At 54.1% G+C, this 25,681-nt stretch overlaps 1 protein-coding gene across 1 annotated transcript in view; it reads left to right on the top strand.

Annotated features, from left to right (window-relative positions):
- The first annotated feature begins 15,448 nt into the window (after window positions 1-15,448).
- Window positions 15,449-25,681, top strand: part of CACNG4 (calcium voltage-gated channel auxiliary subunit gamma 4) — a 61,688-nt gene continuing 51,455 nt past the window's right edge. Inside the window, exon 1 of the mRNA XM_058561411.1 lies at window positions 15,449-15,824. Within this exon, the coding sequence (XP_058417394.1) occupies window positions 15,605-15,824 (220 nt within the window). The 5' untranslated portion in view covers window positions 15,449-15,604. The remainder of the gene's footprint in view (window positions 15,825-25,681) is intronic.

The following is a 25,681-nucleotide window of genomic DNA, read 5'->3' as shown; positions in this document are numbered from 1 at the left end:
CAGAGCCATCCTGAGAGCCCAGCCCACGCTCGAGGCAGCACCACAGCCCTGGACATGCTGTTCCTTCCCGTCTGCGGGCCGCCCAGGCCTCAGCCCGCCATGGAAGGGCTCCCTGCCCAGAGCAGGCCCCAAGCTGGGGGGCATCTGCCTGGCAGAGCCAGCTGCAGCCTGGCGTGGCCCGAGGCAGCCCCCCAACTCCACACGGATGGCTTTTTCAGCAGGTTCGTGAAATTAATTAAATGCCTCTCTTCCTTCCGGCTCGTAATCCATCACAGTGTTCATCCCTGCTCTTTCTATATTAGAAAATAATGGCAATTACACCTGAAATAATCCATTTTTACAGTTTACGTTTAATGTAGGAAGGGATGGCAGGCCCAGTGCTCCGCCTGTGACCACGGCTTCATTTTCCATTTGCTTTTTTCCCTTGGTGTCCTTGCTGGTCTGGAAGAGGAAGGTGCTTGGAGGTGGGGGAGCAGGGCTGGTCTGCGGAGTTCTGACGGCTTCTTTGAAGCAGGTCAAGCAATACCAAGGGATCTGACTCCGCTGGGAGGGGGTCAAGGGGGTGAGTGTAGGGGGAAGTAGAGCCCCCACGAGAAAGGCCTCGCTCTCTTCCGAGGAGGGTGACCCTTCTCAACTCGGTGCCCAGATAAGCGTTTATTTTGATCTACTTGGTCTGTTTTTGACAAGCTCTGCTTCTGGCTGATTTGTCTGGTCAGGGTGATCAGAACATGTCAGTCCCCTGTTCACAGCCCTTTGGAGGCTCCCGTGCAGCTCTCCGGACAAGACTCAAGCTGCTCATCTTGGTTCACCAGGCTGTCCGCGGTGATGCTTCTCCCGGCGAGCATGCCCACCCCTCCACCCCTGCTGGTTCCTCTCCCCCTCCTTCTGGATGTCCTTCCCCAGTCCCTCTCTCATAGCCGGTCCTTCAAGTCCATCCCTCAAAAGTGGGCTCTGGGAAGCCTTCCCTGAGCATGGCTCTCCACCACCCCCACGGCACCCTGAGCACCCCACCACCTACCTCCCGGGGCCTCACCTGCTTATTTTCCCGGCTGCCCCCCCTCTGGACTGTAAACCTGGTGAGAGGGGTACCATGCCTCATTTGACTGTGTCCCCACAGAACCTGGTACAGGGCCTGGCACTTAGTGGGTGTATCAGTGTCCTAGGGCTGCTGTAGCAAATTACCACAAATTTAGTGGCTTAAAACAAATGTATTATCTTACAGTTGTGTAAGTCCAGCATGGGTCTTCCTGGACTAGAATCAAGGTGTTAGCAGGGCTGTGTGCCTTTCTGGAGGCTCCAGGGGAGAATCCATTTCCTCGTCCTTCCAGCTTCCAGAGGCCGCCTGCATTCCCTGGCTCATGCCCCTTCCTCCATCTTCAAAGCTAACCACAGTGGGTCAGGTTCTCACATCGCATGGCTCTGACCTCCCTTTCTGCCTCCCTCTTCCATTTGTAAGGACGCTTGTGACTATATTGGGCCCCTCCCCCAGATAATCCAGGGTAATCTCCCTATTTTAAGGTCAACTGATTAGCAACCTTAATTTGCCTTTATCAGATAACATAATATATTCAATTTCCAAGGATTAGGACATGGGCATCTTTGTGGAGCCATTATCCTGCCTCCCACAGAGGGGATGAAATGAATGCAAGTTGAACAAAGATGAATGAACGAAGTGACCTACGAACTTCACGGACCACCGCCCACCAGGAGCCTTCAACCCAAACATTCTTTGCACCTTTTTGCCACTATCAAACCTCAAAAATGTGCTTCTTTAGAGTCACAACAGATAATCTGCTTAGAGAAAACCAGCCAAGGCTGGGCTGCTCACTCACCAGGACCACCACATTTCATCAAAAATGTGGCGAGGCGGTGATGCCTGCACCGCCCTCCCACAGCCCTGCAGCTGGCACCCCACTGCTGCCCTTCTCCCCCATAAGTGGATTGTCATTCCCGTGAACCCCAAATGCACTGTCGAGAATCACCTCTGAGTGTTCACTCCCCACTCTGATACCTTCAGTGAACTCTCCTAGCACAAGTGGGTGGACTCCACTCTTGAAAACCATATATAGAGAAAAATCTGAATTTACAGTGAGAGTCTTTTAGAAGTTGATTGCTCATTGCTGAAGGACTCAGTACAGGGTCTCTTTAAAGAGCAAGCTTCCGGAAGCATTTTAATACAGGAGCTGGTGTACAACTTTGAGAGGGACAGGAGGCGTTGTCTGGCGGGCGTCAAACATTCTGCTGCCGGTGGGAGCCAGGCAACGGAAATGGTGAATTAGGCTAGGGAAGGGAGCCCATTGCCTAAACCGAGGTAAGCTTGCAAAATGTCATTTTACCCTGGTAATGTGAGACATTTCACAATATTGTCCCATAATTCTATCTGGACAGCTCCTCCACTCAAGCTAAGACCATAGTTAGCTGACTTTTTTTTTTTCTTCTCCTCTTTCTATGTTTTCCTTCTGGGGGAACCAGGACTGGTTGCTACAGCAACCAATTTATTTCTGCTAGTGCATTTAACTTTCATTAGGTGTTCCGTTTGACAGGAAGCTTTTCCTTCTGGGGGTCTGACTTTCACAAGCGGGCTCTTTACCAAGTACCCCCTACCCTCTCTGCTGCCCTAAGGGTTAAAGCACATGTTTACTCCGCAGGGAAAAAACCAAACTTTAAACACAAGGCTTTTGGAGGAGAGAGAACAAAGTAATTACATTTCCAAGCCTGCCGTCATGAGATAATAAACTTGTAGGATCTCGGGAGAAGTTTGCCACACGAGCGTGGGCTCGTCTTTACTCCTCCCCTCCCCCATATGGCTCGGGGAAGCTATTCATTTCTCTTCTCATTCAACAAATATTTATTGAGCATCTCTATATGCCAGGCCCTCCGTTAGGTGGTGGAGAGTCAGAATTGAATAAAACAGAGATGGCCAGTGCCCTCCTGGGGTTTGCCATGGACGGAAAAGACAGACATGAAACATATCAATCCTCAAATGACTATGTAATTGTGGGGATAAGAGCTAAGAAGAAAGGTATATAAGAAAGAAGAAAGAGGCACTCAGTCCAGACTGGGCGGTCTGGAAAGGCCTCTCTGAGAAGGTGACATTTAGGTTGAGACCAAGAGTTGAGACCCACGTGTAGAAGGAAGAACTTTCCAGGTAGAGAGCAAGCCATGTGCTAGCCCTGAGCAGGAACAGAGCTTGGCGAGTCTGAGGAAGGAACGGTGGCCAGCGTGGTCAGCTTCTGGGGAAGAGGGAACCTGAGTGATGGAGAACGGCAGGCGGGGGCCAGATCCCACGGGCAGGCCAGGTTCGGGCATCTGTGTGTGATTCTCAGTGCCTGGAAGGCTGGGACGTGGTTTCCAGCAGAAGAGTGAAGTAATTGACATTTGTGCAGATACCTCCGGCTGCCGAGGGGAGAATGCATTGTGGGGGAGGGACGTAGGTGGCAAGTGTGAAGGAGGGAGATAAATTAGCTAGAGGAGGGTGTTTCAGTCATCCAGGGCAGAGGGGATGGTGACCCGGCCAGGAGGAAGCAGCTAGGCGGGGGAAGTGGGCAGGTTTAGACATGCTGTGGCGGCGAGACTGGCAGAGCTGGGTGGCAGGTTGGCTGCGGGGGGCGGCGTGAAAGGTGACTCGCAGGCTGCGGCCTGAGCAACGGGCCAGTGGTGATACTGTATGAAGATGGAGAAGCCAGAGAAGGAGCAGGATGAGGAGAAGACAGGCTCCGTGGTACCTGCATTATCCTCAGAACCCTCATCACACAATTCCCTGTTGGAGTCTGTCTCCTTCTCTAGAGCAGAAACTCCATGAGGCCCAAGGTCACCCCTCCTCTGCTCACTGCCATGTCCTGAGTGGTGAATCTGGTGCGTCGCACCCGTGGGCCCTCACACGTCCACTGCATGTGTTTCCTAGGGCTGCCATAACAAATTACCACAAATGAGGTGGCTTCAAACAACACAAATTTATTTTTTCACATTCTGGAGGCTAGAAGTCTGAAATCAACAGGATTGGTTCCTTTTAGAAGCTCTAAAGGAGAATCTATTCCAAGCCTCTCCCCTAACTCCTGGCGGGTGCCGGAAATTCTTGGCGTCCTTGACTTGTAGCTCCATCCATCTGTTCTCTGCCTGTGTCTTCCCAGGGCCTTCCTCTCTTCTCCCATTCTCTTCTAAGGATACTTGCCATTGGATCTAGGGCCTACCCTAATTCAGGATGATTTCATCTCAAGATCCTTAACTTGATTACATCTGCAAAGATCCTTTTTCCAAATAAGGTCACATTCACAGGTTCTGAGGGTTAGGATGTGGACATATCATTTTGGGGCCACAAGTCAACCCACTACATCTGCCAACTGAGTAAATGAATGAGTGAATCACATTTTCTCTTCATAATCACTCGTCAAAGAGAATGTGACCAGCGCAAGGCCAGACACTAGTAAGAACCTGATGAACACTGTTGGTTGACTACAGAATCAAGTGTAACTCAAACACTGTGAGAAGGCAATCCCTTTGTTTTCAGCCAGCCTTCCTTTCAGGCTCTTTCTCTTTACATCGGTTTCTCTAAGTTGTTTATTTAGAAACGTGTCCAGAACCCAGCATGTCAGGTAGAATTGACTCACAGTCAATGTACCGGAGAGAACTTGAGTCATGGTTAAAGGCAGACTCCACATTCCAGAGGTGAACATCGATCCAGCCTGGTAGTTGAAGCCACTCTTGTGCCTTTTTCTGCCAAGACGGAGACAGACACGTGAGCGCCATCGCTGAACAGCCCAGCCTCCAGGGCATCCTAGTCCCTACCTCCTTCCAGAAGCAGTTAATATTTCTGACATCTGTGCTTTGAGGAGAACACAGGTTGTGGTGGTTAATTCTATGTGCCAACTTGTCTAGGCTAAAGGGATGCCCAGATGCTGGTAAAAGATTATTTCTGGGTGTGTCTGTGAGGGTGTTTTCAGAAGAGATTGGCATTTGAGTCAGCAGACTAAGGAAGATCATCCTCACCAACGTGGGTGGGCACCATCCAGTCCTTTGAGGGCCTGAATAGAACAAAAAGGCAGAGGAAAGACCAATTCTCTCTCTCTTCTTGAGCTGGGATGTCCATCTTTTCCAGCCCTCGGACATCAGAGCTCCTGGTTCTTCTGCCTTTGGACTCAGACTGAATGATGCCACAGGCGTTCCTGGTTCTCCAGCTTGCAGATGGCACATCGTGGGACTTCTCAGTCTCCATAATTTTGTGAGCCAATTCCCATAATAAATCTCCTCATATATATCTATACATTTATCCTTTTGGTTCTGTTTCTCTGGAGAATGCTAACACACAGATCAACAAGAGATGCTTCTCCAAATCTCTTGGTCAAGGTCCCTGTGACCTCCCATCCTGTGCTTAGGGACAGACACCTCATCACACACACCACAGTTCACGGCAGCCTCCTCTCCACACTCCAACCTGTGCTGAAGGCCCCCTTCTATTGTGACAGCACCAACTCTGGAAACTAAAGGGTGTCAGCTGCTAAAGAGTAGAAGGACTGTCTATGTGCCCACCTCTCCGAGCAGAGAGGCCCCAGAGCAAAGGGGACTTTCTGCAGGGTACATGGGGCCTTCAAAGTTCTCAGAACATGTCTGCCTGTCCAAGTTAACCATGGGCACCAACACTTAGATTTAGGAGCCCAACTTCTTCCTACCCAAGAGAGCTCTCCCCAGGGTTTTGTCTTCAAGAGACCCTGCCCCAGTCCAGTCACTGCCCCTGATGACCATTGTCCCCTCCAGTATGAAGAGTATATCTGCTGTGATCCAAGACAGGCAGGGACCAGGCCCCTGAGTCAGGCAAGCGGCCTTGCATGAGGGCTGCAGGAAGGTGTGCGCGGAGCCCAAAAGCCAGGCACCCATGGAGCTGGGCGCGGCAGTTCTGTCTCCAGGGACGCACAGGGGTAGTGTGGCCGGCACTGGGACCGTCAGGGGTGAGACCAAGGCACTTTCCCCAGGTGGTGAGTTTCTTTGATAACCAGACCTGAGAGGAGTCCCCTTTCAATGGGGAGGCCCAGGACGCCTGCCTACACTGTCCAGCCTTAAAACACCCTGTCTGCCCATAGCCAAGCCCCTTGGGAAGTGGGTGCCCCAGCCCCCAGGCCTTCCAGCCTGGGGTGTGCCACCCTCTTCTCATTGCGTGGGCACCAGCGCTACCCTCTTAGCTCCTCAGCTCCCAGGACCTCTTTACTCTTCTCCCAGGGGCTTACCTAAAAGCCACTTGAGCCTGTGCTCCGCTTGTAATAAAGTTCCGAGGCAATTGAGTTTAAAGCCACAATTATGCATTATGGATAAAGGGCAGCTCTGCATCTGCGCCTGCTCCATGGCTTCCACCAGCGGCCTGGGCAGGTCTGTCCTCTCCCCTGAGCCACAGGGCAAGCCAAGGGGCCCCTTGGTGCCGGGAGCCCCGAACCAAACTGAGTCCAGGGCTCCTGGCTGCTTTCACTGGGATTGCTCTACAAATTGATGAACGTCAACAACCTGCTTTCCCCATCCGTGAGCAGCAACCACTAAGATGCTCTCAAACGCTGGGTGTTTGGGGTTAGCTCTTTTTTTCTTTTCCTTTTTGCCTTTTTCAAATATTTATAAAGAGATTTTCCATTTATCCTGACACATCTTCTCCACTGTGGGTGTCAGCTGGGAGGGCTCAGACAACAAACTCCAGAAGGTATTTTCCCCAAAGCAGCATCTGGCTCCATTGGCAAGTGCGGCGGGCGACTTGCCGGGAATTGGCTGAAGCAGAGGGAGGAGGAGCCACGGGCGGGCAGCCGCGTAGCCCTCACCCTGTGCTTGGCTCTGAGATGCCCCAGTGACTGGGGACAGGGCATCCCAGGAGAGCAGGATGCATCTACCACTTGACATCCCTTAGCCCCAAGCCCCCGTGTGAGCCAGGCGCAGGGCCCTCTTGAGGGTACCCCATCTGCCTCTCATCCTTCACGGCCTCTGGTCTGATGCCAAAGCTCCCTGACTCTCCCAGGTAAACCACCTGGGTGGTGACCAGCTCCCCAGGGCAGATTCCAATTACCAGTGGGACAGGGTGCTAGAGGAGAAGGTGCTGGCTTGGTCTCTGTGTCACCAGGGTCTCCCATCCCAGCAGGCCTTCTGGAAGCAGAGCCAGAGCCCCCCCTTGTTGTCCCTGCTGGGCATTACCCACCTACTGGGTGGGATGGCAGACAAATGGCAGGACAGCATGACCCATGCTGGGGGCAGAGGGAGTCAGCTGGGTGGCAGGACCAGAGGTGGCAATGAGAGCCTCATAGAATCTCCCCGATCTCACCAGCTTAACAGCTGCCTTCTCTGCTTACCTGGGGGCACAGCCAGCCTAGCTGATGCCAGGAGCCCCCCAGCCCACCGTTAGCCCACCTCTTGGTTACCACAGAGACTGAGCCAGGCTGTATATGCTGGCGATAAATTCAGTTGAAAACCAAACACTTTCCAGGAGAACTTGAATCCAAAGGCATCATGGCCTAGTGCCCTGAATCTTTCCTGGGCTGTACATTAGAAATCCCCAGGCCCCACTCCAGAGTGGTCAGAATCTCTGGGGGTGGGACGTATATTTCTAAAGTGCCCCTAGGCCATCATCAAGGGCATCCAGGGTTGAAAACTATTGAGCTATGGGACGAATATGTTCCCCGGAGACAGCCAGTCCTAGACTGGAATCCTAGCTCTTCTGTGTACTAGCTTTGACCTTGAATAAGGTCCTTGCCCTCTTGAAGCCTCAGTTTCATCACCTATAAAATGGGGATAACAACATCTTTCTGGTTATAAAGCACCCAGCACAGGAAACAGTTCAATAAATTAGAGCAGCTATTAGTCATATTTCATCATGAGCCCATCTTATGGGACAAGAGACTGTTGAAGTGGGGCATGCAGATGACCCAACAAAGCAGCGGGTCGGGGAGCAGGGAGCAGCAGCACCTGGTTCCAGGATGCACAGAACTGTGACTCGCAGAGCTGCCTCCGGGCCTCCCCTCTGGGTAGAGGCTGCGAGAGGTCACCGGGTCACCGGGCAGGATCCATTCCCCCAGGCAAGAACACTCTACAGCACCAGCCAAAGAATATTCCTCCTTGAACTTTAAAAGATCTAAAACATTTAAAATATTTCTTCTAGGAAATCAATTCATTCTCCAACCCCTGTTTATCTGGAAATGGTCTAGTATCAGATCCAGACGAGTGCAGAGCCAGATTCGAGTGTCTGAGAATTCGCTCTGCCTGGTGCTGCCTTGGGCCAGGGGGGATGGAGAAGACCCTGAGGTGCGTAGTGGACATGCCATGGAGCATGTACATCTGGGAAGACACGCCTGAGAAGACCCTCATGATTCTGCAGACCACTTGAAGAGGACCCTGACGTCCTGGGTGCATGGCTCACCCCCACAATAAATATTGTTTCTTATTTCATAGTGTGTACATCTACTGGTGACATGTGCTGATGCCAAACCACCTCGCCTGGGTCAGCTGGGGCCACACACCTCATGCATCATCTTCAAATATTACAGCAGCTCTCCAAGGGCAGGTGCTGCTGTGCCATAGCTGAGAAATAAGTAACTCGCCTCGGCTCTGCTCCTACCCCACTGGTTGTTTTAGGCCCAGCTCTCTGGCTACAAGAAGATTTCAAAGAGAGTTTTGGCAACAAACAGCAATGCTTTTAATAATGTCTTTGTCATCCAGAAGATCCACATTCATAGGTTCCCAGGGAACAAAATGAACCAACAGAGAGGGCCCCACTAAGGAAAATCCAGTATTTCCGGACTGGATACGTTGATAGGTGATGATCCATATGCACATATAGAGAGCTTGAGTCTGGTGAAGTCGGCGATTGTTGGTAGGTGAGGATACTGAGTAACTTAAACTTAATTGTCAGGAAATATTAATGAGCAAGGCAATAAAAGCTACCATTTATTTAGTACACATTTAAATCAAAATTATAAGCATGGTTTCTGGAACCTGACTGCTGAGGCTCAAAATTGGGCTCCCTACGGCACATCCCTTGATGAGCGATTTGCCTTCTCTGTGCCTTCATCACCTCTTCGGTAAAATGAGACCAATAATAGTACCTAGCTCAAACTGTTTTGGGGAAAACCAAGTGAGTGACATATGGTAAAGCATTGAGAATGGAACCTGGTGCTGATGCAGTGCTCAGTACACATCAGCTATTAGCATTGTTGTGTCAATGCCTTGCTTGAGCTTCCTGAATTTGCAAAACAACCCCAAGAGGCAGGCGCTTGGTTCCCCGTCTTACCGGGGCCCAGAGAGGTGCAGCCACTAGTCCAAGGCCACACAGCTGCAAATAGCAGAGCAAATGGAAACCTGGGTCAACCTGAATCTAATGACCTTTCCTTTCTAACTTACGAAAAGACCTCGGAGAGAAAAGAAGTGAAAACTCGGCAGCTCTTCAATAACAAAGTGAGCGGGAATAGCCAAGAAAGGAGGCCAAGTGCAGACATTCAGTTGATAGCCACGCTTCAACAAGACCTCTGCAGTGTAAAGCAAGCCCTCCCACCCAGGAGCAAGCACAACTCCAAGAGGGCCACGCGTAGCCTCAGCCCCCAGTCCCCAGCAGGCAGCCGAGAGCCACAGGAGACAGGAGATGAAAAGGAAGGTGCCGTGCAGAAGGCGAAACCAGCTAGATGGTCCCTGAACCAAACCTTTCATTTGGCAGCCGCGCACTTTGCAGCAAAGTTCTGCATGAAACGCTGCCTTTTCTTCGAGCTCTTGCACAACGCTATTATATTTTAGGAATTAAAAGCTCTGCTTTGGTAAAAGCACAAGTGATACACGTTAGTTGCAGAACACGCCGTCACCGACCATCTTCCCCACCCCCATTTTCAAACGTTTCCACCTCCTGTGCCGCCCATTTCTTCCTTGGAGTGTGCTTCTCAACCCTTTGAGGGTCGGCTCAGTTTCAGAGGCCGGCTGTGGACAAAGGAAGCTCTCAGCCTGTTTGTCCTGTCGGGTGTTTTAAAAAGAATGTTCTCAGAATAACCGGTTAACTATCCAGCGTGCTGGGCTGGAAGCTTTGGCCAAGTCAGGGCATTAATATCAATGTGCTCATCACTGGGGCTGGTTCCGGAACAAATTCTAGCGGGGGAGACGGCCCAGCACGGTGACCGAGTGCAGCCCCTAATGGGATCTAGTTTGAAAACACGCAGGTCTTGAACAAGCCCACACGGACTTCACTCCCGGTTCACTGTTTTGTTTGCTGGTTAACACTGGCAGCAGGGCGCTGCATTTTCCTCCTATGACAGTAAATGGAAAACGCCCAGGAGAATGTGGCAGCTGGAGGCCAGAGCTGTCTCAAAGAAGCCACCAGGCCCAGATTCAGGGGCTGGCCCTCTGCCCTCCACTCTGGCCAGAACCAGGACAGGCGCTGTGGCTAGGAGCCAGGAGGGAGAGACGGAGGGGAGGGTAGGCTCTGAAGGCTGGTGGCTTCCGGCACCTGCCATCAGCCCAGCTCACCCCTACCTTCCCAGGAAATGAGGAGCCTGCTCTACCCATCCGGGTTGCAAGGGGCAACCCTTTCCTAACCTCTCCACCCCCATGTGACTCTGATAGTCATTTGAACCTGATCTCATCTGGAGAAATACAGGAAGGAGGAGTACGGGAGGAAGCAGATGTCGCAGAGGGACTTGGAAGACTCTGCACCCCCCGGGGAGTGGGGAGTAGTGTAGTGGCTGACAGAGCCTGGCTGTGCTCCGGGCAGAGCTGGGTTCAAATCCCAGCCTGGTCACTTATTCTGTTTAGCTGCGGGTTCATCTTCTACAAAACGGGAGTAAAGGCGTCCACCTGATACAACTGCTGTCATGATGAAGTGAAATGATGCTCACAGAGTGACCAGCACGCAGAGCGCACTCATTAAACGCTGCTTCCCTTCCCTCTGCACTTCCAGGGGCTGGCCTGGTGTGGAGACGGTGAGGGTGCCACGGCTCTATCGTGGCGGAGCCGAAAAAGAGCGCTGCATATCCAGCTCCAACCTCCTTGAATGGGATATAAGTGATAAGCAAACGAAATGGAATAAACTTGAACACATAAAGCCAAGTAGCATTTTCCGCACACTCCCTCAAAGGAACTTACTGAAATATTGAAGAAAAAGAAAAAAGTCATTCTCGCAGTGTGCATATAATCTGATGGAGGGGAGGCTGTCGGCGTCAGGATCTGGAGGCTTGCTTCGTGGATTCTGAGCAGCCTGGATGGGTTGCAGATAAGCCTCCACACTGAGCCAAGCCCCGGAACCTTCTAAGACTCATCCCCAACCCTTTGCTGTAGAAACTCAAAATCATTCTTTCTTTGTGTCTATTCACCCGCGATATCTCCCAGGCTCCCCAAATCCCCCTATTAAGCCTTCTGAAATCAGCAGAACCATCTGCTTTGGGCATGAAAATGAGATATTACAAAAAGTTGCCACACAAAGGTCATTATTTCTGGAGGACAAAGGGGGAAAACAAAGCTTTTCATAAAGGCTTTTGGAGCCGCCACAAAGCAACCACGTTCCCCCGGTTGGCGGAGGGCCTCCCCTTCCTTCTCGCCGTGACTGCAGATGCAGCCTCCTCTGCAGCTTTGACATGCACGTTACGCGGCATGAGCAGCCTACTACTGTATTCCTCTCCCACAGCCACCGCCCGGCTGCTTCGCCCTGGAGCTGGGACTGTCAGAGGGTTCTGAGCTCATTAAAGCTTTGTCTTCACAGCCAAAGTAAAGTGAAGAATTGTAGTAATTACCTAAACGATCTGGTGAGGGGGAAAGAAAGCACTTCGTGTTGAAAAAGATGGCTTTGGAGGACTGGTCTAAACATCTCCACCTTCTCAGCTCTCCAGGAGGTAATAATCTGTATGAGGACTTGTCCCTTCCCCCAACAGTAAAACGTAGACCAAGTGGCTCCCTGGGGGAAGATGCCAAGTGTCCAGCCTCTCCAGAACAAGACCAATCCAGGGCCTCCTCCTGAGTAGGCAAAGGACACATCCCCCCCTCAGATCTGGAAATGTCACATGGGAGAAACTCCAGGGACCTCAGGCAGCAGTTAAATACTGCCATTTAGAGTTCTCTAATCCAGCTGAGCAGAAATTTCCAGATTTAAATGGTGCTCACCCAGGCATGATGAATGGTCTCAGACAGTCTTGAGTTTGCTCCAGCTCTCTTCTCTGGCGGTCAAGTCCTTATTTGCCTCCACAGTCTACATCCTCACAATCTCAGGACTACACGCAGTTGCCAGTTGGGTGTCCAAGATAGAAAGGCAAACCACCAAGCTCCCATTGGGGTCCCCTTCCCCGAATTAACAGGTAATAACAGCACAGTCAAGCGGCACTTGACAAAGACAAAGAGGCTGTTTAGTGTCCTTGAAAAACTTTGGCCTTGAAGTCATCTGGATCCGAGCTAGGATCTTCCAAGTGTGAGACCCTGAGCAAATTACTCAACTTCTCTGCACCTCAGATTCCCCAGGTGTTGTAATGGGGGATAATAGTGAGAATTAACAGAAAATGTAACATACATCCCCTAGAGAGTGTCCAAAAAAAAGAAAGAAAAGGGAACATTTACTACTCATTCCACAAATGGTAAGCAATAGGCAAGGCGACTTTATCTGTCCCTCAAAACAACTCTGAAAGGCAGATTGGACACGTGTCTTTCTCCCAGGTGGTTTTGGCTTGTCCAAGATCACCCTGCTAGTTAGTTGTAGAGCCAGCACAAGATAGCGACCGTGTCTTGGCTCCTAGTCCAGTGCTCTCTCAACTCTCCCACATGCTCCTCTGAGAGTGGAGGGGTGGGAACTGGTCTGATAGGGCTCTGATGAATGAAGATTTCTCTTCTGTCGCGGTGGGATTAACGTAAGGATTGCTTGCTTGGAGGAGGGCCCCACCACCCACGCGTCATCTCCCTGACCTAAGAGGAGACTGAGGGAAGCTACTCGCTCCCCACCCCCTCACCCCTCCCTGCAGATCAGAACCATTTATCTTGCTTTCATTTCTTTCTCTCAAAGTCCCTGAGGAAGGCTGCAAGCAGGACGGGGTGGCACGGATGTCCCCAAGTGACCCAGGAGCTGGCTCAGGATGTCAGTTTTCACACCATGTTTCCCAGAACCCTAGACTCACAGAGGTGCTCTGGGGGCTGCGGGGGGGGGGGCGTGGGAGAGGGGGGACAGGTACTCTGGGTCCCCTGTTCAATCAGAGCAATGCCAGCTCTTAGTTACAGGGCTGACTGGTGGGAAACCTGGTTTATTTATGTTGGGCTTCTGTGTAAGATTTAATTTGAGGCAAAGATTTACTCCTAAAAAAGAAATAAGAAAGAAAAGCTTGAGATCCATCTTTCTCAGAGCTTCTGAGAACAGAACCCAGAATTTCTCCTTGTGGATATTAAGGACCGAGGTGGGCAGCCCTGCTTGGAGTCAGAGCAAGCCTTCTCACACCTGGTGCACACCTTCAGGCACTCATTGGGCACCTGCTAGGTGCAGAGCCCTGGACCAGGTGGCAGGTGGGTGAAAGGGAAATAGGGGAGATGACTCTTGTCCTTTGAGACTTTTTTTTTTTTTTATTTTTTTTTCTTTTTTTGTGAGGAGATCAGCCCTGAGCTAACATCCGCCAATCCTCCTCTTTTTTTTTGCTGAGGAAGACGGCCCTGAGCTAACATCGGTGCCTATCTTCCTCCACTTTATATGGGACGCCGCCACAGCATGGCTTACCAAGCAGTGCGTCGGTGCGCGCCCGGGATCCGAACCAGCGAACCCCGGGCCGCCGCAGCGGAGCGCGCGCACTTAACCGCTTGCGCCACCGGGCCGGCCCCTCCTTTGAGACTTTTGAGGAAGCAGAACAGACACCCCAGAGGCAGGAGGAGGGCCAACAAATGCTGATTTACACAGCCAGTCTGGTCCTGGGCCATATCCTGGAATTTTTTCCTCTTCTGTTTATACGCTCTATTTCTCCCAGACCCGACTATGATTTTTCCAGGGGGCAGGAAACACCTCTCACTCAGCAAATACTTCCTAGGCGCTCATATATGTCAGCTATGGGAAAGGCTCACAGACTTGTGAGAGAGCAGTAATTCCAGCACGGGGTAATCAATTTTCTCTGGGTAGTGGGGCCAGGGAAGGTACCACAAAGGAGGCGATTTTTAGGCTGTGTCTTGCAAGAACAGCAGCTCTCTGTATGCCTCTTTCACTGCCCTGGGGGTCCAGTGCTGCCTCTCACAGGACACCCATCAAAGATGCCAAGGACGTCAGCTTTGGGGAGGTATGACGTGAAGGCACGCTGGACACTCAGGTGCTGGTCTCCGAGGGCCTCTTGGAGGGAAGAGTTTAGAGCCGGGTTTTGAAGGAGGAGGAGCCGGGATTGGCTCCGAGGAGAGGGAGTGTGTCCAGGTTGGGATCGTGCCAGCAGCAAAGGCAATTAAGTGAAGCCAGCAGAGTTGGAGGAGGTGAGGGAAAGCCAGTTCAGCTCGAGTCGAGCGAAAGGCAAAAAGAAATCAAGGTATTGAAGAGGGAGCTGGGAAAAAGAGGGGAGCAGCTGGGGGCTGGGATGTCTGAATCTAGTACAATCGAGTGTTCCGGACTCACAGTAATAAAGCATCAGAAACGTAATAACGGAGGAGAGCCCCGGCTTCAATCGCAGCCTCACCATCCCTTATAAAACAGGGATCCTATGTTCTTCCCAAAGGACCTCTGGCTGACCCCTCCCTTCTCCTTCAACCCCAGCCCTGCCGGAGATCGGGAGGAGCTGCCGGGGGCAGGAGCCATCTGGGTCGGGGAGGAGGGTGGCCCCGGCCTGGCTGCGACTCACATCTGGGCTTCTGGAAATCTGACCTGAACACTCCCACTCCCGCACTCACGCCGATACATTCATCGTCAGGTAAAGACATGGCTATGTACACGGGGAAAGGAGGAACAACACACACACACACACACACACACACACACACACACACACACACACTCTACATAAGAAAGAGTCCCCAGGGCTAAAGAGAGTCTTAGGGGAGACTTAGAAAGAGTCTAAGGGGAGCCGAGTGTCCTGGGTTGGGTAAGTGAGGTGGCTGGAAACGTGGTTTCCCTTCAGTCCTCCTGGGGAACCCGTGCCTCGGCTCCCTTCGCTCTAATAATGTGAATGAACCCTGGGAGAGGAGGAGAGAGCGCGCGAGCGCGGAGAGAAGAGAGGAGGGGAGGGGAGGGAAGAGAAAATCCGGGCTGGAGGGAGAGAGGACGAGAGGGGAGCGCAAACCCGGGGAAGAGGGGGAGGACGAGGCGCGAGGGGCGGCGCCGAAAGGAGCGGGGCGCGGGCCCGGAGCGCGGCGGCGGCGGGCGGCGGCGCGGAGGGCGCGGGGCGGAGGCGCGGGCCGAACGGGGAGGGCGGGCCGAGAGGGAGGAGCCCCCGGCCGCCGCCGCCAGCCCGCCGGGCGGCCCGCGCAGCCCTCAGTCGCCGCCGCGCCTCGGAGTTTGAGCCCCGGCGCGGCCGGAGCGCAGGCACGCCCGGGGCGCGGGGTCGGAGCGCGCTGCGCGGCGCCGCCCCCCGGCCCTCGGCCCCCTAGCCCGGGCGCCCCCGGAGCGGCGCGCGGAGGGAGGAGGGCGGGCGGGCGCGGCGGGCCGGGCCGGCGGGCGGCGGACTATGAGGCGCCCACCATGGTGCGATGCGACCGCGGGCTGCAGATGCTGCTGACCACGGCCGGAGCCTTCGCCGCCTTCTCACTCATGGCCATCGCCATCGGTACCGACTACTGGCTCTACTCCAGCGCGCACATCTGCAACGGCACCAACCTGACCATGGACGACGGGCCGCCACCCCGCCGCGCCCGCGGCGACCTCACCCACTCCGGGCTGTGGCGGGTATGCTGCATCGAAGGTACGGCCGGCCCCGGCACCCCCCAACCCCGACACACCACACACACACACACACACACACACACACACACACACACACACGCACGCACAAACACCGCGCCCGGGCGCCGGCCGGAAAGGGGGTGGGCGCGGCGCTGGCTCCGCGCGAGACACAAAGGAGCCAGAGCGGGCGGGCGGGTCCTCTTGCAGCCAGCTGTGCACCAGCTCGGGGTCCCTCCCGGCTAGGGACCCCCCAACACACCGATCCCACAAACTCTCCACTCGCACGCGCACACTCCCTCGCACACAGACACAATGAAACACACCGAAACTCACACGCGCGCGCGCGCAGCCGGAGACCGGAGCGATCCCGAGGGGCCGCGCCGGCGCCCCCGGGGGAGGTGGAGGCTGGCGAGGGGGCGGGAGGAGGCTGGGGTTGGGGGGAGCGGACGGCAGAGGAGGGGAGGCAGGAGGGGGAGAGGTTGCTTGGCAACCGGTGTCTGTGCGATTGCTATGGGAACTGGCCATCCTGGGGCGGGGCCGGCCGGGGGCGGGGAGTGCCGGGGCCGCTCCGCTCGAGCTCCAGGCCCGGGCCAAAGGGGGGGTGCGGTGGGAGCTGGGTTCCGAGCGGGTCTGGCCCAAGCCTGACGCCACGAGACCCTAGTCCGGCGCCTACTCTTCCACGGGACCACCGGCCCGCTCCTCCCTGCTGGGTGGGGAGGGGAGCGACACTGAGTCTCCCCTCGTCCCCGACTGGGGCAGCGCGCCCTGCGTCGTGGTCCCCCACCGCCCGGAGGCTGCGGGAGACCTGGGCAGGGAACTGGGGGCGCAGGGGCGACCCGCGGATCTAGAAAGGCCTGAAAGGGGGCGTGGCCGCCCCCTCGGGGCGGGGCGCTGCGACCCCCGGTTACTCAAGGAGGCCGAGTGGTAGGGGTTGCAAGGTTGGAATACCTCTAGGGGCCGGGATTGGGTGCCCTGGGCCTGGGACCGCTGTCTCCGGGGGAGGGGCCCGGACGCCTCGAATGGCGAAATGCGCCCGACTTCAGCGCCTCTTGCCCGCCCCGCTGCGGAGCTTGAACTAACAGGTGGCCGTAGAGGGGCCGTCTGGTCCCAGCCCAGTTGTGGACAGGTCTTCCTCTTGGTCTTAGCTTTCAGATTAGAGACAGGATGGAGGGAGTTGGCGGAGCCTTCCTTTCAAAAATCCTTGGACAGAGTTTGCTTTTTCTTTTTCTGTAGCCTTTTCTCGTGTGAACTCCGCCGCTCAGTTGTTCAGGAAGTTCTCCCACACACCTAGCCTTCCTTACCGCAGTTACAGCCCCTGCAAATAGTTCAGCGTGGTCGGATCTCGGTGGAGGTTGGTAGGGAGCTCTTAAAAAGATGGCCCTTTTCTGGCCGCATTTGGAGTCATCTAAAAAGAGGCTTTGTAAACTGGGTCGGCTTGGTGAGGTCGAACTTGCCCCCTTTCCCTTTTCCCTAGGTGGGGGAAGATGCCCGTTCTCATCTGGAATCCTGCCCCCCTCTGCCCCCCTACATGCTCTCCCAAATGAGGCTGCTTTGCCCTTTGCAGTTTGGAGCTGAATGCCAGGGCTAAGTGGAGTCTTCGAGGAGCAGGAATGTGCAGTCAATAGTTTGGGAAACAGCCACACAAAAGATCAGCGGGCCCACGATCACACCCTCCTCTTTTCTTTTGAAAAACATCATTTTTGCTCTGCAATTGCTCAGATCACGAACACCTACTCCTCTCATCTGGATAATGTGCCCACGTCACTACCTGCCATGGCACCTGAGTTAGACGCAGAGCAGGGGCTGCGGCGACCCCTGTTCTACCTCACAGGCCCCACTGGGTGCTGTCCGCGGGGCACAGTAGATCATGCCGTGGTCACCACCCAGAGGCACCCGTGGAGCCAGGGCCTTCCAGTTTCCCAGTGGAAATTGGAACTAACTCCTCCACGCCGGCAAGCCTGGCCTCTGCAGAGTGGCTCGAATGCCTCCTTTATTAATTCCTCATCCTAATTAGGATTGATGCTGCACTTAGCATCTCGCCAGCTGCCTCTAGCTGCTTGCACTTGGTGTTCATCAAGAAAGCCCCAAGCTTATCTGGGCAGCTGGCTCCGCTGGCAGAGGGAGGGTGGGGAATTGCCATCTGGGGGACTTCACTGCAAAAACTAGGCTGCCTCTGTCATCCCCCAGAGCTCAGGGGTCCTGAGAGCCAAACCAAGCCATATCCAAGGGCCGGAAGATCCTCAGACCAACTCAGGGCTGGGAGAGCTGGTTCAGGATTCCTTGCTGTGGCTAGAATCATCGTGACAGTCCCTCAACCTGGGTGGAAACTGCCAGCTTATCTCATAAAAGCACATCGCAGAGTCGACAACTATCTGACATCTATGATGCCTCCACCTGAGACCCAGACAGCACATTAACCCCAGGCCGCTCCCTGGGGGCATGGTCACCTCACTGTTGGCTTTTGTGTGTAAAATGCATTATTTCCACCTGTTCTCTAGCAAAGTGCCCCAAAGCATTACATGAAAAAAAAGAAAAGATCAAACCTCTGAGCTGAAACGGAAGAAATACTGCAGCAGGCGGCTAATAAAGCACTGGTTGTGATGGGGGGACTCTGAAGGGTTTGCTGGCAACTGGCAAATAGCAGATTCAGTTTCCTGGTTGTTTCCCATAAATGATGTTGCCCGGCCAGGAGAGCCCAGCCCTCTGTGGACTTAAGGTGTCCGCACAGACTGGCAGGACTATGTGCAGAAGACTGCTTCTCCCAGCCTCACCAGGGCTGACGTCGCCCCAGCCTCGTTCTGCCCCCCCAAAGCCGGGTCTCCCCGCTCTGCCCTTCTATTGGACAAGTGTCAAAATGCTCAAGTGCACAGAGCCTTGTGCATGTTACCGCATGGCATACTCACAACAGCCTTGAGGGGGCACTGCCATCACCTCCATCTGCAGACAGGGAACAGAGGCTCAGAGAGGGTAAGGGACTTGCCCAGAGGCACCCGGGTAGGAGGCTGCAGGGCCAGATTTGAGCCTTTGTCTTACTGCAAAGCTCTTCCCACCGTGTCATCCTGTCCTTTCCCAAACAGCTTCTGGGTTGCCATTAAAAATAGAACCCAGGTACTTGACTGCCTGGTGGAACCCAGCTCTGAGGTTGGGCTGGCGGCAGCATGAAGGCATTTAGAAATGAGGATGTACAACTGATACACAAATTGCATAACACACTCCCTCCCCTCCCCTACCCTCCCCTCCCCTACCCTCCGTGTTTCTGTCTCTCGGTCTCTCTTCTTCCACCATGTTCTGGACTAGCCTGTCCCCACCACAATCAACCATCGGCTCCCTCCCTTCCCGAGACCCCCACTCCTTCTTTCTTTGTATCTTTGGAGACACTTAGCCCAAGGCTGAGGACATAGGAAAGGAGTAATAAATCTTTGTGGACTTTTTGGTCAAAGGTATCACCAGCCAACCTTTATTCGGTCTCTGATGCATTTTGCAACTGGGCAAAGTGTAGAATGTAAACAGCATTGTGGAGCATGCGCTATGTGCTAGGACAGAAGGCCTCGTGAAAACACCTGGGAGAAGGGGAGACTCGGGGCCCAGAGGGCAGCAGCTCGTGACAGCGTGCCAAGGCCCCTGCGCCCACTGTTAGCTCCGGAGCCTTCACTGGGGCTACCGGAGGCCAGGGTCCACAAGAGACCCAGTCACTGTGCTGCCATCAGGAGGGCTCTGGGCCCAGAATAAATAGTCCTGGCAAAGCTCGGCCTCAGCAGCACCCGCCCCACACGTGTCCCCCATGTCACTCATAGATGAAGCTGCCCCCAGCACACTCGCAGCTTTGTCAGAGCCTAAAAATGGCAGCCTTGATGCCAGAGGTGGCCCTGTCCTGTTTTGTGCCAGCTCTGTCCTGGGCACTGGCAGAGGAAGGTGTGGAGAGATTCTGGATCCTGAGAATAAGAGGGTCCTTTTGTCCCAGTCATGCTCACCTCCTTCACCGGCAGCATCTGTCATCCCAGTGCACCCAGATTTTATTCACAGCATGGCACACAGAAAAGAGGAAACTATGAGTACTGCTCCCTGGCCTAGGGGAGGGAGAGGACAGCCGTGTGACAACCCCAGAGGCTCCCACTGCCCCAGGCCCTGCCCAGGTGCCCAGAGGTGGGGGGATGGCTCACTCTTCCAGCACACCTGGAACCCAGCTGGGCGGCTCTGCCTTAAACCACACTCCCAACGTGGGGCCATTCAGAGAGGTTCTGATCCAAACAGCATCCTTTCCCCACCCGCTCCAGGCCAGGCGCTGGGCTGGGAACCTTTCCTGTCTGTGTTTGCTTTCATTGTCTCTCGCAGTAATCCACAGGCAGCCTGTCCAATCAGGCCTGGGTGGGTGACAGCACCCAGAGCAGGCCTCCCTCCCCACTGCGCCAGCTCGTCACCTCGCCCGCGGGCCCACCTTTTCCCTCTAGTCTTAATAATAACAGCCCGCACTGATTGAAGACCTCTGTGCAGGACTTATGTTAGTTCATGTAATTGCCAACAACACTTCAAGGTAAATATTAATTATCTGCCTTTAGTAGGTGTTGGAAATGAGGCTCAGGATGGCCGCAGCTCCTGAGACCCATGCCTTCTGCTGTCCGGATCTCGTCTGAGGTTGGACAGATGAGCCCGGCTTCCCACCCACCGGCCAGGGGATGTCCTTTATCTGAACCCCACAGATTTGGCAAGGGGCAGGTAAGGGGGTTATCCTAGCTCAGGCTGCCATAACAAAATACGATAGACCGAGTGGCTTAAACAACAAACATTTATATCTCACGGTTCTGGAAACTGGAAGTCCAAGATCAAGGTGCCGGCAGATTCAGTTCCTGGTGAAAGCCTGCTTCCTGGGTTGCAGATGGATGCCTTCTGTCTGTGTCCTCACGTGGCAGAGAGCTAGCTCTCTGGTCTCTTCTTACAAGGGCGCTAATCCCATCATGAGGACCCTACCCTCATGACCTCGTCTAAACCTCATCACCTCCCAAAGGCTCCACCTCCAAATACCATCACACTGGGGGTTAGAGCTTCAACATATGAATTGGGCAGAGGGGGAGCACAAACATTCAGTCTGTACCAGGAGTGTCCTCCCTTCCTGTCCCTGCTCCATAACTGGTGCGCACTCTTTAATCATTCAGGAAGGGGCCCTGGCAGTCCCTTCTTGTGTCTACTTTCCCTTAATGCCCTTCTCTGTCTTCACCCTCCTCTGTTCTTCACTCCTTTCTCTCTTCTTGTAAGGAAAAACCAGCTCCTTTTAACTAGAGCCCACTGACTTAGTGAGGAGAAGCTGGAGGTCTTGGTGGACCCCAGCCTGAGGTTTGACTTAATGGCCCCACCACAGAGCCGGCTTTGGAGGATCCCCATCTCAGGGTTTCAGAAAGGCTCAGCAGGAAACCAGCAGCTCTTTAAAATAAATCTCCCATGTCAGTCTCCTCAGATGGCCGAGACTCTGAAGATTTCCAGGACTTAGTCACAGAAGCGCAGAGTAAAAAGGAAGAGACCTCCAGTCATCAGATCCGGGGTCTCAGAGGTAAGGGAGGCAAAGAACAGCACAGCCAAACGGGAGCTGTGGAAGAGACCGTGGTGGGCCTCTGTCTCCTCATCTGAAAGTGGGGCCTGGCTGATCTGGAACATTCCTCCCACCTCTGACTTTCTCTCACACAAGCTTCAGAGAGCCCCCGCCACAGCTTCAGTTGAACCAGGTTCATTGTGGCCTCCTCATGGGCACACAAGAAGAGGGGGTTTCTCCAGCTGGAAGAGCCTTTGAAATTACTTAGTTCAGTGGCTCTCAACCTTTCTTTCTACTGAGACACACACATAAGGGATAAAGTCACCTGCCTGCTGGGCATGCTTCTATTCATTCATTCATCCATTTGTGCATGCGTTCATTCCACGCATGCTCACTGAGTACCTGCTCTGTGTGAGACGTGAGGCCCTGAGTCTCAGCGGTCGACGGGACAGACAGGGCCCCTGCTCCCCTGGAGCTGACATTCCAATGGGGTAGCTGACGCTTCCAGGTACTGTCAGTGTCATAACGAAAACAGAGGAGGAGGCCATGCTGGGAGAAGCTGAGAAGGAGTGCCGTCGGTCCAGGGCACAGGAAAGAGCTGTCAGAGAAGGACTGGAGGAAGTCCTTCCAGGAAGAGGAAAAGGCGAGCCGAGGCCCCGAGGCAGGAGAGAACCTGATGAGGATGGAGGAGACTGAGTGCGAGGAGGAGGAGGTCAGAGGGGTGGGCGGGGCTCCATCACTTCCTGGGGATCCAGGAGAGGCTTTGGGGTCACGGTCAGGGGCGTGCTTTATTTTACGTGGCATCAGGGCTGTTAGGGGGTTTGGAGCAGGGGGCTAAAGTGATCAGATTTACGTTTTTAGAAGATCCTCAGGCTGCGTGTGGAGAATGGAGATTCCAGAAGGCAGGGGAGGCCACCAGGAGACCAGTCTGGACGTTCTTGCAGGTACCAGACTGAAGTCCTGGGGCCAAATGGCAGCAGCAGCAGAGATGGGGTGAAGTGGAGGGAAGGACGGGGAGGAGGGCGTGAGGACTCAAGGATGACTCCTTGGACTTGGGGCCACGGCAGCTGGCGAGATATGGTGCCACGTCCAAGTGGGGAAGATGGAAGAAGGAGCAGGATTGGGAAAGGATGTCAGGCGTGTACCCACGGGGGCTCCCAGGTTTTGACACTACTGCCCACCACCCCCACAGCCAAAAGTCGTGCCGGGAAGTACCGTGGAGCGTAACTCGGGAGAACCCAGGCACTCATAATAGTCCCAAGTGCTGTGAGTCATCATCAGCTGCCTGTCAGGATGATTGACATTTGGGGCCGGGTCATTCACTGTTGTGGGGCTGACCTGTATGTTGTAGCATGTTTAGCAGCATCTCTGGCTTTTCTACCCACTAGAAGCCAGTAGCATCCCCACCCAACACCAAGTTGTGACAACGAAAAATATCTCCAAACGTTGCCAGATGTCCCTGGGTGTGTGTGGGCGGATCAAAATCACCCCCTGGTAGAGAACCCCTGCTCTAAGGGAAGCATCATTTAGGTGGGAGTTGGGACAGACCCAGGTCCTGGTAGCCAGTAGGAACGCCACTCATTTCTCTTTCGTTCTAGAAAACACATGGAACACAAGTGGGAGGAGCATCTCTCTTAATGGGGTGACCTGGCATCTGCTTTAGGTGACTGGAGGTGTGCTGGTGCCGGGTTCTATTCCTTTCCTAAGAGTAATGAATCGCAGGTGACCCAGCTCCCCCTGCCTGGGACACGCTGGTGTGTGTGTCCACACTGGGGATGAGAATGCTGACCTGGCCCAATCCTTACACTCGGCAAGCAAAGGCAACTCAAGCCTGGAGGGGCAAAGTGACTTACTCAAGGTCCACAGCTCGTTAGTAACAGAGCCAGGAGCAGAAGTGGGTGTGGGAGCTGCCCCATCAGGGCTGTGTTGGCACGGCTTCCTCTTGGGTGGGCATCTGGGGGAAGGTTGGGCCACACGCAGCCCCCGCAGCTCAGGGTAAGCAGCAATAATTGAAGGGAACGCATGCCCTCCAGGCCTTTCTCTGCCACAGCTCATCACCTCCGTGGTGGGGGTTAACCCACAAACACACTCAGAGAAGCAGCCCCTGTCCTCCGACAAGGACGTTCCCCGTGTGTATGTGCGCACGCGCGTGTGCTTACGGCTGGCTCTCCTGGGAACAGCTTCAAAAAGAGAACAGACTGGTTCTAACCCCCAGGGATGCGCCAAGCAGGGCCTGCCTAGGTCCACCCCCGAGCCCCCCACAGTTCTTGCTCTTCGCCCCCAGGGCGCTCTGGGAAGTGCTGCATGAGATCACCTTTTCTGAACTGCAAGTCGACACAGTACCAGAGGAAGGACAGTTCCTCCTAACGTATCAACTTCTCCATGTGAAAAACTTTTCGAAGCTGTGAAAATGACATCACGTGATTTTACTGTTTAGTTCTTCTCCACCCGAAAAAGAAAGAAAGGAAGGACGGGGCAAGATAAATAACGAAATAGGTGAGGGACTGCGATGGAAGTAAAAATAAAAGTAGGAAAATAAGATGATGGTTGAGTTCGGTTAGGGCCCAAATGCCTGCTGCGAAGGCCGGTTGCGCTGCTCGAGGCAGGCCACACGCTTGTCTCTGAGCCTTCTGGGCTCTGGGACAAAGAAAGAACATGACCAGATAAAAGGTTCACGGTGCACATATAATAAAAGGAAATTATTGCTCAAGAGAAGCCTGGCTCCTTCTGATACAGAGGCCTGGAAGAAATGTATTCCGTGTCTCCTTACAGAAGGGCCAATTTCTCACGCTAGAATGGACTCTGTTGAAAAGGCAACGTGGGGTAGAGGAAGGAGGCCAGGTTTGGGGAAAGAAGACTTGAGTTCAAATCCCAGTTTTGGCAGATAGCTGTGTAGCTTCGGGCAGGTTACTTAACCTCTCTGAGTTGTTCATGTGTCTGGAAAATGGGATAATGAAGCCGCGAACGTGAAAGTACCCAGCACACACCTACAGAGTAGGCATTCCTCAAATGGAGTGCTTGTTCAGAGCGCGCTGGGGGGAATCGGGACTGCCCCTGGCCTCTGTATCCCACCAGGCTCCCGGGTGTGGGCCAGGAGCCAGACGAGGACCCTAGCTGCCAACCTCCAGCGCTCGGGAGCTGTGAGTGAGGCCTGAAGGTTGTCCATCGCCGAGGGCCATCCGGGCGGAGGCCAGACATCCTTGCCCCTTTGCATTTCGAGGGCCCCCTGATGTCTCTGCTGCAGCAGGACGGGGCTGTGGGCCAGACGACCCTCTGAGTGAAGCTCTAGGGTCTTTGCACAGCAGACAGTGCCTCCTCTGGAAGATCCCGGGTATCAGGCCTGCGCATCACGCCTCCTCCACCTGCCCTCCCACTTCCCCGGACCCAGGAAGGGGGCAGGGGTGCCACCCTTGTTGGGGTGCTGGAGCCAGAGAGGTGCTCGGGTCAGAAGAGTCCTCTGATAACGAATGATTATTTATCGTTTCTGCTCCCCCCAGAACATCAGGACCTCTCTGTCACCCCCACTTCTACCCACGCCCCTACACTTCTATCCATCCTTCAAGCCAGCCTCCTCCATAAAGCCAATCCCAGCACCTTCCTTGGCTCTTTGGGCATTTATGAGCATCACTGCGCTAATGCCCCTCCCTGCTAATCTCTCCCCTCCCCCACCTCTGAGGACTGCAGACCTAAAGCAAGGTCACTACTGTCACAGTAACCAGCCCTTCTGTGCCTCCTGCCGTGCCAAGCCCACAGAGGCAGAGGTGATCAGCAAATGCTGTTTATGTGTCTCTCCCCGCTCCTGGCCTAGCCATTGCCCGAGAGTGGAAAAGCCAAGAGAAGCTTCTGGACTCAAACCCAGCTCCAGAGCCTGGAAGAAAAAACAAATAATTAAAAATTGTCGGCCTCCCTAGCTTACCTACCGTCAGCCTCTCTGTCACCTCCTGGGCCCGGGAAGACAGAGAGAGGCTGGGTGCTCGTCCCAGCTCATTCTTTCCAACCCCCACTAGTCCACGTGTAAGCAACAGCATCAGATGGCCAGCACTAAAGTCACTCTGGGTTTGAGTCTAGATTCTGCCACTTGTCAGCTATGTGTCTTCAGGCAAATCACCTAACCTTTCTGAACTCCACTTCCTTCATTGTAAAATAGGGGCATTGTCGAATCAACCCCTGGTATTGTTGTAAAGGTTATATGAGAAAACACACACACAATAACCCTCATGGTGCCTGGCACCTTGTAGATATTCAAGAGGGGATTGCCTTCTCCCCATTTCCATGTTTCCTGAAGCTTGGAAGTCTTCCCAAAAGAAATAAGTCACCCAAGCTTTGCAGCTGAGCTGAGCGAGGACCTGGGTCAG

Source organism: Diceros bicornis, chromosome 18, assembly GCF_020826845.1.
Source record: "Diceros bicornis minor isolate mBicDic1 chromosome 18, mDicBic1.mat.cur, whole genome shotgun sequence".
Classification (NCBI taxonomy): domain Eukaryota; kingdom Metazoa; phylum Chordata; class Mammalia; order Perissodactyla; family Rhinocerotidae; genus Diceros; species Diceros bicornis.
The sequence above is the reverse complement of the archived record's forward strand: the minus strand, read 5'-3'. Positions and strand labels throughout refer to the sequence as shown.